The sequence below is a fragment of the Equus przewalskii genome, chromosome 19 (assembly GCF_037783145.1).
Source record: "Equus przewalskii isolate Varuska chromosome 19, EquPr2, whole genome shotgun sequence".
Classification (NCBI taxonomy): domain Eukaryota; kingdom Metazoa; phylum Chordata; class Mammalia; order Perissodactyla; family Equidae; genus Equus; species Equus przewalskii.
The window spans coordinates 28247783-28265547 of NC_091849.1; the positions used below are offsets into that span (position 1 = coordinate 28247783).

Sequence of the window (17765 nt, forward strand, 5' to 3'; positions counted from 1 at the left end):
CATCCTGGTCTTGCTCTATCAGAGCCCTTCAGCAGTTTCCAGTAGCCTCCTGCCCGTGGACAGCATGCTTCTTCTTTCCCCTCTGCTGAATCCAGTCAGGCTTTTCTGCAAGCAGTTCTGGGAGTATGGGGAAGGGTTGGTGTTGTCCTAGAGTAGGTCACAACCATATTCAGGGTTGCACTCTCATCATAACAGGCACCTCTAGGTGATTATAAGGCCAGAGACACTAGAAAAGGAAAAATTCCAGGGTATTCTGAGAGGGCAGTGGCAGCATATAGGACCCATGGGGCTAAAACTTGGTTTCCTGCCTGGGATTGTCAGTGTCACAGGGAAATGCAAACTATATGTGGTTTCTCAGGTTGCCCATCCCTAATTCATTGCTCAATGGCTTATTCACAATTTATGGTTAGTGGGGTGCCCTTTGGGAGATTAACCTTGGGTCCCCCTCATCCCTCTTTCCCCTCCCCACTGTCCCAGAGAGAGGTACTGGAAAGTTATTTTGGTAGCTGTTCAGCAGGAAAACAAACTCTAAAGCCCTTGAAGGCAGTAGCCCTCGAGTCTTGGTTCTTTGGGGGACATTGAGAGAGTGTGGATGGAGAATACCATCTTCCGGGGAAGGAGTCTAATTAATTACAGTTTTTTTGGGGGGGGGGGCATTGGAGGATTGATTGATGAAGGAAAGCTGTCCAACACTACAGAGGTGGAATCCCCAAGAAAGAAGTGGGAACAATGATTAGGGCCTCAACACCCTCATGCCCAAGCAAATTCAGCCAGTTATTGTGCTGCAGATTCTCTGATGGAGATAGGTGCTTTTCAGACTAGAAGTCGTGAAAACGAATAACTGCCACTCAGAGAGACTAAACGCAGGGCTTACTGGTATGTAATTGTCCTGAAAATGTGAGGAGGGAAGTCTACCTACTTAAAAGGACCACTGTGGCCTGTTCAGAAATCTGGAATACTTAGTTCTCATTACAATATGGATGGTCAGTGCTTATTGACTGACCATTTCATGCTTATACTGTGAAAGACCGTTTTTCAATAGCTATACTTTGTAGCACTAAGCAGAAATGGCAGTAGAGGACTTAGATATGAGTCCTTTCCTTGTTGGGTGTGCAAACTGATATGAACTTACTTTTGGAATTTGAAATTTGGAGATCATTCAGGAAGAAGGGGGGCCCAAAATGGAGACGCTGGACTTTTTTTTAATACTGTACTTGGGGACTGATGAATAAATTGGAAAATGAAGAGAATAAAGAAAAACAATGGGCCATATTTGTACTTGGAGTTCGTGGAACATTGCTTGCCAGCAAGATACAATGATAGCAAGGATGGAAACTTATCTTTGGATATTTCAGGTGACTCACAAGAATGTAAAATGTGACCATTGTTTTCATGCAGCCACTGTAAATGTGCACTTAAAATCTTAGTTAAGAGTGATGTCAGCATCATGGTGGAGTGAGTTATTGCCTTTGTCTTGCCCTTCTAAGTGACAACCAACCAGACATCCATTGACCAACAAAGGACTCCCTGTACAGCACAACAGAAAGCCTAAGAGATCCATGTATCTATACATCTGAAGGTGGGTGGACTGGAGGCCTGGGAGGCAATGGAACAGTCCCCCCACCCCTGGCAGTAGCAATCCAAAACACAGACCTTCACACCAGCGGGTGTGTCTGTGAATAGAGAATGCAGGGGCAGACAAGATGCTCGTGGCTTGGCCCCTGCCCCTCACAAAGAGCAGTGACAGGTCATGCACATGCTCTGAGGATTCAGGACACAGAGTGGAGCTGGTGACCCAGCCTTCTCTCCCTCCCCAAGCAGGGACCTGGCCCAACAGTGGGAAGAGTACAGAGTGGAGATATTCTTGGCTGGGGTGGGACTCCCTGACCTGAGTTTTTAAAACACATTGGTTCATGCCAGTGACCAGAGGCTGCATGAACAAGCAGCAAAAACAATCACTCCTTGCTTAGCCCAAAGACCCCTCCCCCAGTGGTGGCAGGTGGAAATTGTGACCTGAAGCTTCAGGAACCACAGGAGAACTAGTGACCCAGCCCCCAGTGGTGGCACCCCTGACAGTAGCTCTACCAGCAGCAGGGCCTGCATATGAGTCTCCAGGTCCCCAGGTCCCCAGCAGCCACAGTGACACTCATGAACCCAGTGCCCCTGGCAGTGGTGCAGCCAACACCCCCAGACAACGTGGGAGAGCAGTGCAGGTGGTGCATGGGGCAGCAGAATCTGAACCCATGGAGAGCCTGCAGAAAGCCAGGGCAGGAACACCAGGCCCATGCAACCCCAGAAGCAGCAGAAGTGCTTGCAGCCTGGTGACCCAGGTGGTAACACCTGGGACTGCAACGACATTATAAGCAGCAAGGTACCAGCAACATCAGAGGCACAAGCAGCACAAGAAGGGCACTGATGATGCCTCTAACAGAGGCAGTGGAGGGTGGAAAGTGCAGGCTCTCAAATACAACCAGAAGCAGCTCAGAACCAAGTAACCAAAGCCTTATGGAAATAAGAAAGTTGGTTACTACCACAAAGGCAGAGGATCAATTCATCAAGTGTGATGAAAAACTGCAATAACATGGCAGAACAGGAAGAAAATGACAACTCTCCAGAGACCAAACTTCAAGTCACAGAAGATTACAATCTAACTGACAGAGAATCCAAGATAGTTGTCATGAAGAAACTCAATGAGTTACAAGAAAACTCAGAAAGACAGTTCCATGAGCTCAGGAAAAAAATTAATGAACAGAAGGAGTACTTCACCAAACAGATTGAAACTGTAAAAAAAAAAAAAAAAAACTAATAAAAATTCTGGAGATGAAGAACACAGTTAATGAGATTAAGAATAAAGTAGAAAGTATTAAAAATAGAGCAGACCATATAGAAGAGAGAATTAGTGAGCTCAAAGATAGAAATATAGAAATGATTCAGGCAGAAGAGGAGAGAGAACTGAGATTTAAAAAAATGAAGAAATTCTACAAGAAATATCTAACTCAATTAGGAAAAGGAACATAAGGATAATAAGTATCCTAGAAGGAGAAGAAAGGGAGAAAGCAGCAGAGAACTTATTCAAAGAAGTAATAGCTGAGAACTTCCAAAACCTGGGTAAGGAACTGGCTATACAAGTACATGAAAACCAATAGAAATGCTAATTATCTCAAGGCAAAAAAGACCTTCTCTAAGGCATATATTAAAACTGTCAAAAGTCAATGACAGAGAAAGAATTTTAAGGGCAGCAGAGAGAAGAAAATAACTTACGAAGGACCCCCCTGTTAGGCTTTCAGTGAATTTCTCAGCAGCAACTCTAAGGCTAGGAGAGAGTGGAATGATATATCTAAAATATTGAAAGATAAAAACTATCAGCCAAGAATAATCTATCTAGCAAAGGTATCTTCCAGATACGAAGGGGAAATAAAAGCTTTCCCTAACAAACAAAAGCTGAGGGAGTTCATTGCCACTAGACCTGCCTTACAAGAAATGTTGAAAGGAGCCGTCCTATCTGAAACAAAAAGGTAAAGGTTTACAGACTTTGAGCAAAGTGATAAGTAGACAGTCAGAATCAGATAATTGCAACTTTATATCAGAATAGGTTAGTAAAAGTTAATTACAACATAAAGCCTAAAGAAAAAAGCATCAAAAATAACTATTAACGTTTCAATTTTGTCACAAACTTATAACACAAGAAAGAATAATCTGTGACAATGAAAACATAAAAGGGGAAGAGGAAAAAGACAGAACCTGCATAAGCTAATGGGGATAAGATGCTGTCAGCAGAAAAAGGACTATCTCATCTTTGAGATCTTTTGTACAAACCTCACAGTAACCATAAAATGAAAAATCAGAGTAGAGTCACAAATAATAAAGAGAAAACTGAGAAAATCATCACAGAAACCACCAAACTGAAATGGCAGACAGAAAAAGAAGGAAAAAAGAAAGAATGGAAATATAGAACAACCAGAAAACAAAAGATAAAATGGCAGCATTAAGCCCTTATATATTAATAATAACTCTAAATGTAAATGGATTGAATTCACCAATCAGAAGACACAGAGTGGCTGGATGGATTAAAAATCAAGATCCAACAATGTGCTGCCTCCAGGAAACACATCTCAGCTCTAAAGACAAACATAGGCTCAGAGTGAAGGGATGGAAAATGATACTCCAAGCAAATGGCAAGTAAAAGAAAGCAGGTGTTGCCATACTTATATCAGACAAAACAGACTTCAAGACAAAAAAAAAAAACAAAGACAAAAACAAGAGACAAAGATGGACATTAGATAATGATAAAAGGGACATTCTACCAAGAAGACATAACAGTTATTAATGTATATGCACCTAACATAGGAACACAAAATTATATAAAGGAACTATTAACAGACCTAAAGGGAGAAATTGACAGCAACACAATAATAATAGGGGACCTCAACACCCCGCTTATCATCCAGATAGAAAGTGAACAAGGAAACAGTGTCCTTAAATGAAACACTAGACCAGATGGACTTAATAGATATATGGAGAGCATTCTATTCCAAAGTAGCAGAATACACATTCTTCTCAAGTGCACATGGAACATTCTCAAAGATAAATCATATGTTGGAAACAAGGCACACCTCAATAAATTTAAGAAGGTTGAAATCATATCAATCATCTTTTCTGACCACAGTGTTATGAATCTAGAAATCAACTACAAGGAGAAAGCTGGGAAAGTCACAAATATGTGGAGACTAAACAATATGCCTCTGAACAACCATTGGATCATTGAAGAAATCAAAAGAGAAATAAAAAGTACCTGGAGACAAAGGAAAATGAAAATACAACATACCAAAACCTATGGGATGCAGTAAAAGCAGTATTAAGAGGGAAATTTAGGGCAATACAGGCCTCCCTCAAAAAACAAGAAAAATGTCAATTAAATGAGCTTACACTATACCTAAAAGATCTAGAAAAAGAACAAACAAAGCCCAAAGTCAGTAGAAGGAAGGAAATAATAAAAATGAGAGCAAAAATAAATGAAATAGAAACTAAGAAAAGTAATAGAAAAGATCAGTGAAACTAAGAGCTGGTTTTTTGAGAAGATAAACAAAATTGACAATCCCTTAGCTAGACTCACTAAGAAAAAAAGAGAGAAGTCTAAAATAAGTAAAATCAGGAATGAAAGAGGAGAAATTACAATGTATACCACAAAAATACGAAGGATTATAGAAGAATAGGATGAAAACCTATACAACAACAAATTGAATAACCTAGAAGAAATAAATTCTTAGAAAGATACAACCTCCCAAAACTGAGTCAAGAAGAAATAGAGAATCTGAATAGACCAATCACAAGTAAAGAGATTGAAAGAGCAATCAAAAACCTCTCAAAAACCAAAAGTCCAGGACCAGATGGCTTCTCTGGTGAATTCTACCAAAGATTCAAATATTTAATACCTATCCTTCTCAAACTCTTCCAAAAAATTAAGAGGAAGAGATTCTTCATAACTCATTTTATGAGGCCAAAATTACCCTGATGCCAAAACCAGAGAAGAACAACACAAAAAAGGACAGTTACAGGCCAAGATTGCTGATGAACATAGATGCAAAAATTCTCCACAAAATGTTAGAAAATTGAATACAATCATGGGATTTATTCCAGGGAGGCAGGGATGGTTCAACACTTGCAAACCAATCAACGTGATAGACCACATGAACAAAATGAGGAATACAAATCACATGATCACCTCAATAGATGCAGAGAAAGCATTTGACAAGATCCAACACCCATTTATGATAAAAACTCTCAGTAAAATGGGTATAGAAGGAAAGTACCTCAATATAATAAAGGCCATATATGACAAACTCACAGCCAACATCATTCTTAATGGTGAAAAACTGAAAGCCGTCCCTTTGCGAACAGGAACAAGATCTTGCTACTCCTATTCAATATAGTACTGGAGATTTTGGCCAGAGCAATTAGGTGAGAAAAAGAAATAAAAGGTATCTAAATTGGAAAGGAAGAAGAGAATTCTTGCTGTTTGTGAACGACATGATTCTATATATACAAACCTTAAAGGATCCACCAGAAAAATATTAGAAATAATTAACAACTACAGCAAAGTTGTAGGCTACACAATCAATGTACAAAACTCAGTTGCATTTCTATATGCTAATAATGAGCTAGCAAAGAAGTCAAGAATACAATCCCATTTACAATAACAACAAAAAGAATAAAATACTAAGAATAAATTAACCAGAGAGGTGAAAGACCTATACACTGAAGACTATAAGAGATTATTGAAAGAAATCGAAGAAGACAAGGAAATGGAAAGATATTCCATGCTCATGGATTGGAAGAATAAATATAGTTAAAATGCCCATATTACCTATAGCAATCTACAGATTCAATGCAATCCCAGTCAGAATCCCAATGACATTCTCCACAGAATAGAACAGAGAATCCTAAAATTTATATGGAACAACAAAAGACCCCAAATAACCAAAGCAATCTTGAGAAATAGAACAAAGCTGGGGGCATCACAATCCCTGACTTCAAAATATACTACAAAACTGTAGTAATCAAAACAGCATGGTAATGGCACAAAACCCGACACAGAAATCAATGGAACAGAATTGAAATCCCAGAAATAAAACCATACATTTATGGACAGCTAATTTTCTACAAAAGAGCCAAGAACGTACAATGGAGAGGAAAGACTCTTCAACAAATGGTTTTGGGAAAACTGGACAGCCATATGCAAAGGAATGAAAGTAGACAATTATCTTACACCGTACACAAAAATTAATTCAAAATGGATTAAAGACATGAATGTAAGACCTGAAACCACAAAACTCCTGGAAGAAAATATAGACAGCACACTTTTTGACATCAGTCTTAGCTGTATCTTTTCAAATACCATGCCTATTCAGGCAAGGGAGACAAAAAGAAAAAAATAAACAAATGGGACTACCTCAGGCTAAAACCTTCTGGAAGGCAAAGGAAACCATGAACAAAACAAAAAGAAAACCCACCAACTGGGAGAAAATATTTGCAAACCGTATATCTGACAAGGGGTTAATGTCTAAAATATATAATGACCTCATACAACTCAACAACAAAAAAACAAACAACCCAATAATAAAATGGGCAGAGGATATGAACAGACATTTTTCTAAAGAAGATATACAGATATCCAACAAGCACATGAAAAAATGTTCAACATCACTAATTATTAGGGAAATGCAAATCAAAACTACAATGAGATATCACCTTACACCTGTCAGAATGGCTATAATTACCAAGACAAAAAATAACAAATGTTGGAGAGGTTGTGGAGAAAAGGGAACCCTCATACACTGCTGGTGGGAATGCAAACTGATTCAACCACTATGGAAAACAGTATGGAGATTTCTCAAAAAACTAAAATCGGAACATCATGCAATCCAGCTATCCCACTACTGGGTATTTATCCAAAGAACTTGAAATAAACAATTCAAAGAAATTTATGCACCCCTATGTTCATTGCAGCACTATTCACAATAGCTAAGACATAGAAGCAATCCAGGTGCTCATCAGCTAATGAATGGATAAAGAAATGTGGTATATTTATACAATGGAATACTGCTCAGCCATAAAAAAAGACAAAATTGTCCCATTTGTAACAACATGGATGGACCTTGAGGGTATGATGTTAATGAAATAAGCCAGACAGAGAAAGACAGACACTGTATGATTTCACTCACATGTGGAAGATAAACAAGCAAACACATAGATAAGGAGAACAGATTAGTAGTTACCAGAGGGTAAGGGAGTTGGGGGAGGGTGAAAGGGGTAAAGGGACACATCTATGAATGATAACGGATGGAAACTAGACTGTTTGGGGTGACCAAGATGCAGTCTTTACAGAAACTGAAATATGATAATGTATACCTGAAATTTACACAATGTTATAAACCACTGTGAACTCAAAAAAAAAATTTAAAAATCTTCGATAAAAATAGGTTAAAGTTAAGTTATTCTTTGACAGTATTTCCTCTGATGCTACTATTATATCCTAAAATAGAAACATTCTAATTTCTCTTATATCCTCAACTCCAAAGAAAATCTATGGTTTTATAAATTAGTGATAATAATGAGTGTCCTCTTTAAGAAGTATTTGCTGTTTCTGACAAATGACAAATAGCTAATACTGTTCTCACTTACAAAGGAATGTTTTTCTTTTAACACAGATCTACTTTTGTTCAATAGAACTGAAGGTAAAGCCCAGAAACAACCTCACATCGGTCTAGGTCAGGTAGCGCTGCCAAATGCGTTATGAAAATTTTTAATTTCCCAAGCTTTTTAGATTCAGAATTGTGGATAAGAGATTTTCAACCTATATTTATCCTTTCTAGAAGTCTTGTTTGTTGCTTTTAAAAAATGTTTATGTAGCAGCAGATAGCTAATACAACCAGGAATAAATAGGATGTCAGATTCCTCAAATTCCTGATAATACATTGTGTTAAAAAATTTTTTATAGTATGCCAGGGAATTTCCAGGATTTTAACCTGATTAACCGAGGCAATCATTGAATCCACGTTTCAGTCACTAACCTAGAAGACGTTTAATGCCTCTCTCAGGTACTAGAGCATGGGTATGTATACTATTGTCTATCATTTTGGCCCAGGAGAATCTTTGTTTTAGTCATCTTTTCAAATAGGGAAAAGCACATGCTATAACACTAAGATATTCTTTTCCCAATATATATTTTTTAATTATCACCATCTCCCTCCTAATGAAATTTTAATACCACAGTTATATCTTATACCTGTTTATGTCCACTGGCTCTTTGGAAGGCCACCAATCACTGTGCTATCTAAGATTTTTGCCTCTCTCCAAGAGTCAATTTTTGCTCCCTTAGGGGAGATATATCTGGTGTGAATGCATACATTGGTAGAAATAAAGCAGGGTCCTTAACATGAACCAAACTTTAATATGGATGGGAATAAATTAAAAGGAAATTAATTAAAAAGTTAGCAGTCATTGTTTATGGGTTATGAGATAACGAGCAACTTGTAATTTTATTCTTTCTGTTTTTATAGTTTCCAAATACATACTTATATGTATGTATGTATATGTACTCCAAGGGATGCTGTGAAGATTCTATAATATTATGCATGTGAAAGAAAAAGTATACTATCCTTCCTTTCTCTTAAGTCACATGTGTTTCATTTGTCTTAAATGCTAACAAAAGCCTGAAGATGTTGTTCCAGTATTCATTACCGAATGAACACTTGCCATATTCTACAGAATTAAAAACATTTCACATAGACTTATTTAAAAACTATTCATTTATTTAATCATTGTACATTTATTGAATATATAATTCATGTCAGAAACCAATTTAGACACAGCAAAATCACTTATAAATAAGAGGTTCTATGTTGTTGAACAGCTCACCAATGCCTTCTCCTCAAACATGCATAGAAATAAATAAATAAAATGAGATAATGCCGTAATAGGGATATGGTCAGATTGTGGAGGGAATTCAAAGGATGGATTGATGAGATTTGTAAGGACTTTTCAGATGAGGTAAGATTTCAGTGAGTGTAGAAGATTGAGTAAAAGGTATTCACATGATAAATCAAGTGTCTGTCAGGATTTAGGATCAGCACTTCTCAGAAAGAAAAGTTGATACTCATTTCCACTGGCTGCAATTTCACCATTCTATACTTTTGTCTTTCTTCCACAATCCTTACAATACGATAAAATTGATATTGTCTTTATGCTTTCCCTATCTTTTGATATGATCATCCTCTCTCAGATTCTTTTTACCAAGGATTACACAATTGACAATATTAAAGTTACCTGCAAAAAGGAATAAAAACTTATTATAAAAACATTTAAAAAGGAATAAAACCAAAAAGGAATCAAACCCCTTTCCAAAAAATTACCATCTAGCACCACCATAACTCAATAGCAGAAAGAAATTTATAAAACCAAAGTGCAAGAAGATAATATTAAATAAAAAATAACCTTTTATAGTGACTTCACTTTATCTCAGGTGAAACTTGTTTTTCTTGTTTCTCCACATTGGAGGGAAAAAAGGTCTCTCATGGACTGGACCTAATCTGGAGTCTGACATTTGGGGCATTTGGAAATTACTTATCTAAAAGCTTTGAGATGTCCATATCAACTTTCTTTTACATATCTATCAGGAAGGAAATTAATTAAAATCTATAAAACCAGTTAATTTTCTGTTTAGAAACACTCAATGTCTCTCTATTCTCTATAACAGTGGTTCTCAAACTTTAGCCTGATCACCTCTAGTGCTTGTTAAAAAACAGATTTCTGGGTCCATCCTCAGATTGTTGATTCAGTAGGTCTGAATTTGCATTTCTAATAAGTTGCCAGGTGATACTGATGCTGCTGGTCCAGGTAACACAATACCCTACAGGAAAAAGCCCAAACTCCTTATCAGACCACGTAAGGATAAAAGCTAAGTACTATGACACAGAGACCCAAAAATATAGAGGCTTGATTAATATGAAATAATACAGAAGATTTTTTTCCTCCTGTAATGGTCTGGAGGCATTGCTTTGCTTGTAGGGTGATTCTGTTTCCATTTTACTGTTCCCTTCGCTCTTAGAGTTTTTGTCAGAGCTATTCATGTATAGCTCTGACAAAACATAGCCCTCCATATTCACATTCCAGCCAAAAGGAAGGGGAGGGAGAGAGGGAGGTCAGAACAAGTGGCTTCATGTTTGAGAAGATGACCCAGAAGTTGCACACATTATTTCCCTGGCATTGTGTTGTGGAGGCCAGGCTAGGAAATGTGATTTGCAGCATGGTGGTCCTATGCCCAGTTAGAACTTGAGGCAGAAGGTGGAATGAGTATTGGTAGGAAGTTAGTCTCCACCACAAAGGCTCCTCTGGTACTATCAGGTGAATGAAAGGGAGTGTTGTTTCTCATAAATGTTGTAAGTCTGGGAAGAAAAAATCCAGAGTCCAGCATAATCCTAGATTAGAATAAATGCCTGTGTGAAATCTTTCCTTAATGCTTTGTACATATCTCTATTATTGTACTTACCACATTTCATAATTATATATTTATTTATCTGCAGTCCCTGATTAGTCTTGAGACTTTTTTAGCACGTGGATTGCATTTTATTTTTGTATCTGTATCTCTTGTTTATCAATCTCCTTATCATTTCTCTCTACTTCCTACTTACTTACAAAGTCAGTGCCTAGTACAATTCTTGGTATGTAGTAAGCACCCAAGAAACGTTCTTTGAATAAATGAGTTGATTCATCATCTGTTGGAAAAGGTCAATATTATTTTTTAGCCCTCTGCCCTCTGATTTTTTCCACCTAACTCATGACGTTGCTGACCATTTTTCTACCCAGAATATTCTCTTTACTGCACTCTTGACATCTTTGTTTCTCAAAGTGTAGATCAGAGGGTTAAGGCTGGGTGTGACGATTGTGTAAAAGAGAGTAAGGAACTTCCCTTCATCTTGGGATGTGTGATTCTGTGGCTTCATGTACATATAAATGATTGTTCCATAAAACAGAGTTACCACTGTGAGGTGCGAACCACATGTGTTGAGGACCTTATGCCACCTTGCTGCTGACTTGATCCTCACGACAGCATGAGTGATAACTCCATATGAGATGAGAATTAGTGATAGAGGTACTAGAAGAAATACCACTCCAAGAGCAAAGACAAGAATCTCAATTACTTTTGAATAGACACAAGCCATCTTGATCAATGCTGGCATCTCACAGAAAAAATTATCCACCTTCCGGTGCCCACATCTTGGCAACTTCAAAGTCAGGGAGCAAAGAATTAATGTACTGCCTAAACCACTTGACCAGGCAGTCAGCACCATCTTCTGGCAAAGCTGAGGGTGCATTACTACTGTGTAGTGAAGAGGTTGACAGACAGCAGCATAGCGGTCATAGGCCATCACAGCCAAGAGAAGACATTCTGTAGTTCCCAAGTCCAGGGCAAAGAAGAATTGGAGCACACATCCTCCGTATGTAATAGACTTTTTTGGACCCCATAGATTGACCAGCATTTGGGGGATAATGCTAGTTGTATAACAGATGTCCAGAAAAGACAAATTGGATAAGAAGAAATACATGGGTGTATGGAGCTGGGTATCTAGGTAAGATACAAGAATGATGGTTGTGTTTCCTACCAGAGTGGCAGTATAGAAGATGAAGACAAGCACAGAGATGATGCGTTCTAATTGAGGCCTGTCAGAAAACCCCAGAAGAATGAAGTCTGTTTCAGAACTTCCATTGCTTGTTTCCATTTCTCTTTATGAAAGGCTAGCAGACAACACCATGGTGACAAAAAATATCATCATCCTTAGGTAGAACTAAAAATCTCTGGAGTCTGTCAGGGTATCTAAAACTTACTTACATGCTTTCTCCCACTTGGAACATCTCTTTTAACATTTCCCCTGTGTTCAGTGCCCAAAGTCTCTTCGTATTTAATCATATCCAGAGTGGTTCTGAAAATAACATGTTAAACCCAATTACACTGAATTGTAAATCATTGAAAAGCCTTAATGTCCTATGGCCCCCTGGTTCTATGTATTTTGATTACATGATAAATCCACAAAGTTAATTAAGTAATTTTGAGTGGGTTATGTTTTGAGGGCTTATTCCTCCTTGAAACTATGACATAAGCATCGCTTGATCATGACAAATCTTTCCCTTATCAAAGGAATTAAGCTTGAGGTAAAAAGTTAAATGACATATTTTCTTTGGATAAGCTCCACCATTGGGTAGTAGAATCATTTTCTAGAATCACTTCCAAATGTCTGCCTCCAACCATTAATAATCATAATCATAATCATAATCATAATCTCTATCACCACCAACCTACTCTCCTCATGTTTTTTTTCTCTTCAACATTGCATTCACTGTTTTCCTGTATCAATTTTGATGTTCCCTACTGCACTGCCCATTTTTGTGCATGTGTTTTTTTGTGCCAGGAAAAAAATAATATTTCTTATTATTAACCTTTATGTACATGTACAGAGGCCATGTTTCTTTGAATATCTTTCATGACTGCTATTACACTATCTAAATAGACTTATTGAATTGTTGCAGAGTCAAAAATTGAACTAATTCTAGAACCATTTGGTCACCACATACATATACTAACAATCTGTTAGTTCCTACTCACCTGGCCAGTCAGCAAAATTGGCAAGGCAGGTGATTCATACAAAAAGCAGTTCATTAAACAGTCAGTGAGTTGTTTTCCCCCAGGGAATTTGCCAATTGCATGAGTGGATCCTCTGGTTGCTTTGGAACTCTACAGGTAAAACTATTACCTCATTTCCACTCTAAAAGAGTACAGATAAGGGTTAAGATTATGTCAGTCTCACTATTTCTGAATGCTTTGTCATATCCCTAAATAGATGGAATGTTGAATGACTGAAGTAGTTTATAAATTTTATATGCATATTATTTCTGACCATGAACTTCAGACCCAGGGTACTTACATTATTGGAGCCAGGAAATAATAACCTTATTTGCTACATTTATAGTGTCTTTGGGGCAAAGGAGTAATAACCTTATTTGTTGCAGTTAGAGTAAAATAGGGTAAAGATAAATTACTTACAGTATATCATTGTTAGAAGTATTTTAGTTACAACATTTAATGTCATAATCATGAAGAAGAAACTGTTTTTACCAAGTAGTGTGAGATAGAGATGTAGTTTTTCTTAACACAAAACAGAAATTTTATTTAATTAATGTGTCCGGTTTTAATCACATTTTATTTAATTACTGAGTCCAGTAATAGGATGTCAGCTAAGTTAACCATAGCACTTAAGTGAACAGATTCTGGACTCAGAGTGCTCGGGATCAAATCCCAGCTTCACTACTTGGAAGCAATGTATCCTTGGCTGATTATTTGCCCTGTTTGTGTGCCAGGTTAGAAGTAAGTTAAGTGAAGATAACACTTCCTTCCTTAAGGAGAGGTTGTGAGGGTTAATACTTGTGAAAGCATTTGGAACTGTGCTTGGTTCATATTTAATTCTGAGAATTAAAAACTACATTCACTTACCCAGAAATCATTATTATTCTATTTACCCCTTATTCCCTTTTTTTTTCCACACTGGTGATTTTACCATGATGGTAGAACTAAACTGAAATAATTAAAGATCTTCTTTTGCCTAAGTTTTAAAATGTACAAGCATGTTACGTATACAAAAATACCCAGAAACACAATGTACATATTGAACTGATGAACCTGAGACAAGAGAGGACTTGAGCTAACAAAATGCCTTGATTGCAAAGTGCACTCAGCTATTTTGGCCAGTTGAGGTTGGGATAATGTTGAAAATTAAAAGGCCATAGAATTTTCGAGTTGGAATGGGCCTCAGGAACCATGTATCCAGTCTTCTGCCTACGTAAGAGATCCTTCCACAGAATAGTCACAAACTTCCATCTTCGTAACTTCAGTAATAGGGAAGTCAGCTGCACACGAAGCAGCCTCTTTCTTTTAATCAATGCTCTTACTTACCTCTTATGTTGACCTCAAAGATGCCTCTTTGTAACATCCAGGCACTGGCTCATTTTCTTTTTTCTGGAAAGAACACAGCATAAGTCAATTCAACATGACTTCATTAAAAAAAAATTATAAAATAAAACATGGATACAGAAAAAAGGTAAAAACTTCATCAGTTAAGGTGGATATTCTTGTAACTAACACCCAGGTCAAGAAACAGAGCATTGCCGAGACCCCAGGAGCTTCTCTTTTGTGCCTCATCCCAATAGTAACCCTCCCATGTCTCCCAAAGTATCCACTATCCTGATGTTATAGTAGTCACCTCCTTGTATTTTAACAGCTTAATTATCCAAATGTGCATCTCTAGACAATATTGTTTGGTTTGGCTCATTAAAAACCTTTTATATGTCTTTTAAGTCTCTTTTAATATTAGAGCCTATTATCAAATATACTCTTTGATTAATCTTCCTAAACTAAGTTCATGGATCCTTGTCTGCTGTTCCTAACACTGTATGATCTTTTACCATGCTTTTCTGGTTGCTATCCATTGGATACACTGTGGTTTATTAAATGGCTCGGTTCCAAAGTGAACACAGGCCTCCAGGTGTGCTGCAATACTGGACAGAATAGTGAACATCTATGATCTACACACACTTCCTAAAATATATGTTGGCTAGGTTTAGAAGGAGGAAAATATTACTGGCTCAGTGTAAACTTTGGATGACATAAGGCCCTAGGTAACCTTATTCGAAGTGCTGTCAAGCCAGAATTATACTTTGTGTAATTTTATGTTGTAAACCCAAATATAGAACTTTTCATTTTATGCATCTTAAGACTTTCTATGTGGTTTAAGGCTTGGATCTCAAATTTTAGATATTATTTTAATTTCAATCAAAAGTGAATGTGATATAAAAATGACATAGAGCATGAACTGAAGAAATAGATGTTAAAAAAGAGGCATGCTCCATTTTAATGGAAACTCAATTGTTCAATTTTCATGGTATGGACTTCAGTTTCTAGTAATGTAGCATAATTTTACATTTTATTTGCTTTAGTAAATTTAAGAAAAATGAACGAACCATATTTAAACTTGAATTTATACAATGACATGGAGTGAAAACTAGAAACATAAAATCTCATAATTCCTTAAAATTTTGTAAAAAATGAAAAGATTAAATGAATCTTTTATTAATTGAAAAGTAAGAGGCTATATTGCTGTATCCATATAAAGTTAAAGCAGAAAAAGACAATATAAAACTAGTTAAGACCCAGGCTCTAAGGTCAGACCACCCGTGATTTTATTAGATCAGACTTTGGTCACTTCCTCACTGTGTGAACTTGAGCAAGCTAATTAACTTCTTTAAGCTTCGGTTAACTTATCTGTAAGATAGTTATTCTAGTAGCACCTTCCTCGCAGGATGGTTGTGAGGAGGATTGAATGATATATTAAGTATAAGATATTTAGTATCACGAGCATTCAGTAACTTCAAAATCCACTAACTGCTCTTGTTGAAATTTGGTATAATCTTCATTCCTGAGAGGGCATTAGTGTATTCATATCTATATCTCCCATACCTTTCACATTTTTGCTTTCATGTTCGACTGAGGCCTATGCTATCTCAGATGTATGCTATCTAGGATCTGTTTTCTACTCTCTGTCTTCTTCTGTTGTAGATAGCAGAGAATACTTACCAGAAGACAAAAATATTAGAGCATACTTATATTTTCAGGAGACAGGAATTCACAGCTGTCGGGCTCTCCTGTAGTCCAAATGTTCCCATGTTCCCATTATGATGATCCTAAATTTCATTGATAATTCAGAAAAAATCTTGTTTGGCAAGTTGCTGTGTCCATGACATATTGGATTAGCCACCAGTTTCTTATACTAACACTATAATCACATTTGCATTTAAATCACATTTGCAAGATTTAATAGAAGTCTCTATCTGATGAGGATGTTAGAGAAAAACTGGCTGTGGGACTGGTGGAAGAGTTAATGAATTAGGTTCTGTTAGATGTATTCTGATAGGATATTTGTAGTCTTTGAGTATGTCCTCTTGTTAGACACATTTGTAGGTAGATTTTTTTCGTCTAAGCAACCATACCCATGTTGGTCTATGTACGCCAAGAATCGTTACCGTGTAGCAGGGAAGTATTTATGTTCGACTCTAAAGGCTACTAGGTTGATGTGGTTTAGACCTTGGGGAGTGGTGCCCCACAGGGGTGATTAACAAATCTTTGACTATGGTCAGAGGGTTATGCAAACAATTTTATGAAAATTTCCCTGAAGACATTAGGTTGCATCTTTTCCTTTTCTTTTAAATTTCCCTCATTGAATTAATTTCAGAGATGACTTTATGTATTTACTACTGAAGATTCAAAATATAATGTAAAATCATATTTATAAAAATTAACACATTTAATTGAAATTTGTTTTATTCAATGGGTAAGATATCAATCAAGCTGGAGAAATATAGGCAATTATCTAGGTGTTGTGTCCACAGGAAAGAAATTAGTTGGTTTAAAAAAATTATGGAATAATCATAATTCTAGCTTCTTGAACCCTATCATCAGTGTCCATTTTCAATAAATTAAAAATAATACCTTGGGCTGGCCCGGTGCTGCAGCGGTTAAGTTCGCAAATTCTGCTTCTCAGTGGCCCGAAGTTCGCCGGTTCGTATCCCGGGGTGCGGACATGGCACCGCTTGGCAAAAGCCATGCTGTGGTAGGTGTCCCACGTATAAAGTAGAGGAAGATGGGCACGGATGTTAGCTCAGGGCCAGTCTTCCTCAGCAAAAAAGAGGAGGATTGGCAGTAGTTAGCTCAGGGCTAATCCTCCTCCTCAAAAAAAAAAAAAAACAATAATAATACCAAGAATACCTCTCAGCCTACCACTCAATTCCAGAACTGGAAATTTACTAATAACTTAGAGCTACCTATTTGCCTTTACACTCTCCCTTCTTCCTGTCTGAACCCCAGGGAAATCATGATCTTGAATTTTGTGTTCATCACACATTTGCATTCGGATATAATTTATATATTAACACACTCACATATGTGAATGCCTAAATAGCATGTATTTTAAAGTTTAGTTGTTTCTGAACTTCCACAAAAGGTATCATACTTTATATGTGCTTTTGGGACTTTTCTTTTTTCACTGTACTTTTTGTTACTAAGATTATCCCATATATTTTGTGCAGCTGTGGTCCATTTATTTCCACTGCTGTATAATATTCCATGTGTGAGTATGTTACACTTACTTTGTCTATTCTCTTGT

The 17765-nt window shown here is 37.0% G+C and overlaps 1 protein-coding gene and 1 long non-coding RNA gene across 2 annotated transcripts; both read right to left on the reverse strand.

Annotated features, from left to right (window-relative positions):
• Positions 1-9290: 9290 nt before the first annotated feature.
• On the reverse strand, positions 9291-17142 carry LOC139077444 (uncharacterized). The gene is made up of 6 exons (XR_011529985.1): positions 17093-17142; positions 16181-16287; positions 14504-14566; positions 13160-13317; positions 12389-12479; positions 9291-9825 (listed from the first exon to the last, which is right to left on the reverse strand). It is a non-coding gene; the product is annotated as an uncharacterized lncRNA (long non-coding RNA).
• On the reverse strand, positions 11334-12278 carry LOC103545075 (olfactory receptor 2W1-like). The gene has a single exon (XM_008511814.2). The coding sequence runs from the start codon at positions 12276-12278 to the stop codon at positions 11334-11336; it is 945 nt and encodes a 314-aa protein (XP_008510036.2).
• Positions 17143-17765: the final 623 nt, after the last annotated feature.

What these genes read in the sequence shown, in the direction of transcription:
- LOC103545075 (XM_008511814.2), bottom strand. Translation starts at nt 12,278, where the DNA reads ATGGAAACAAGCAATGGAAGTTCTGAAACAGACTTCATTCTTCTGGGG.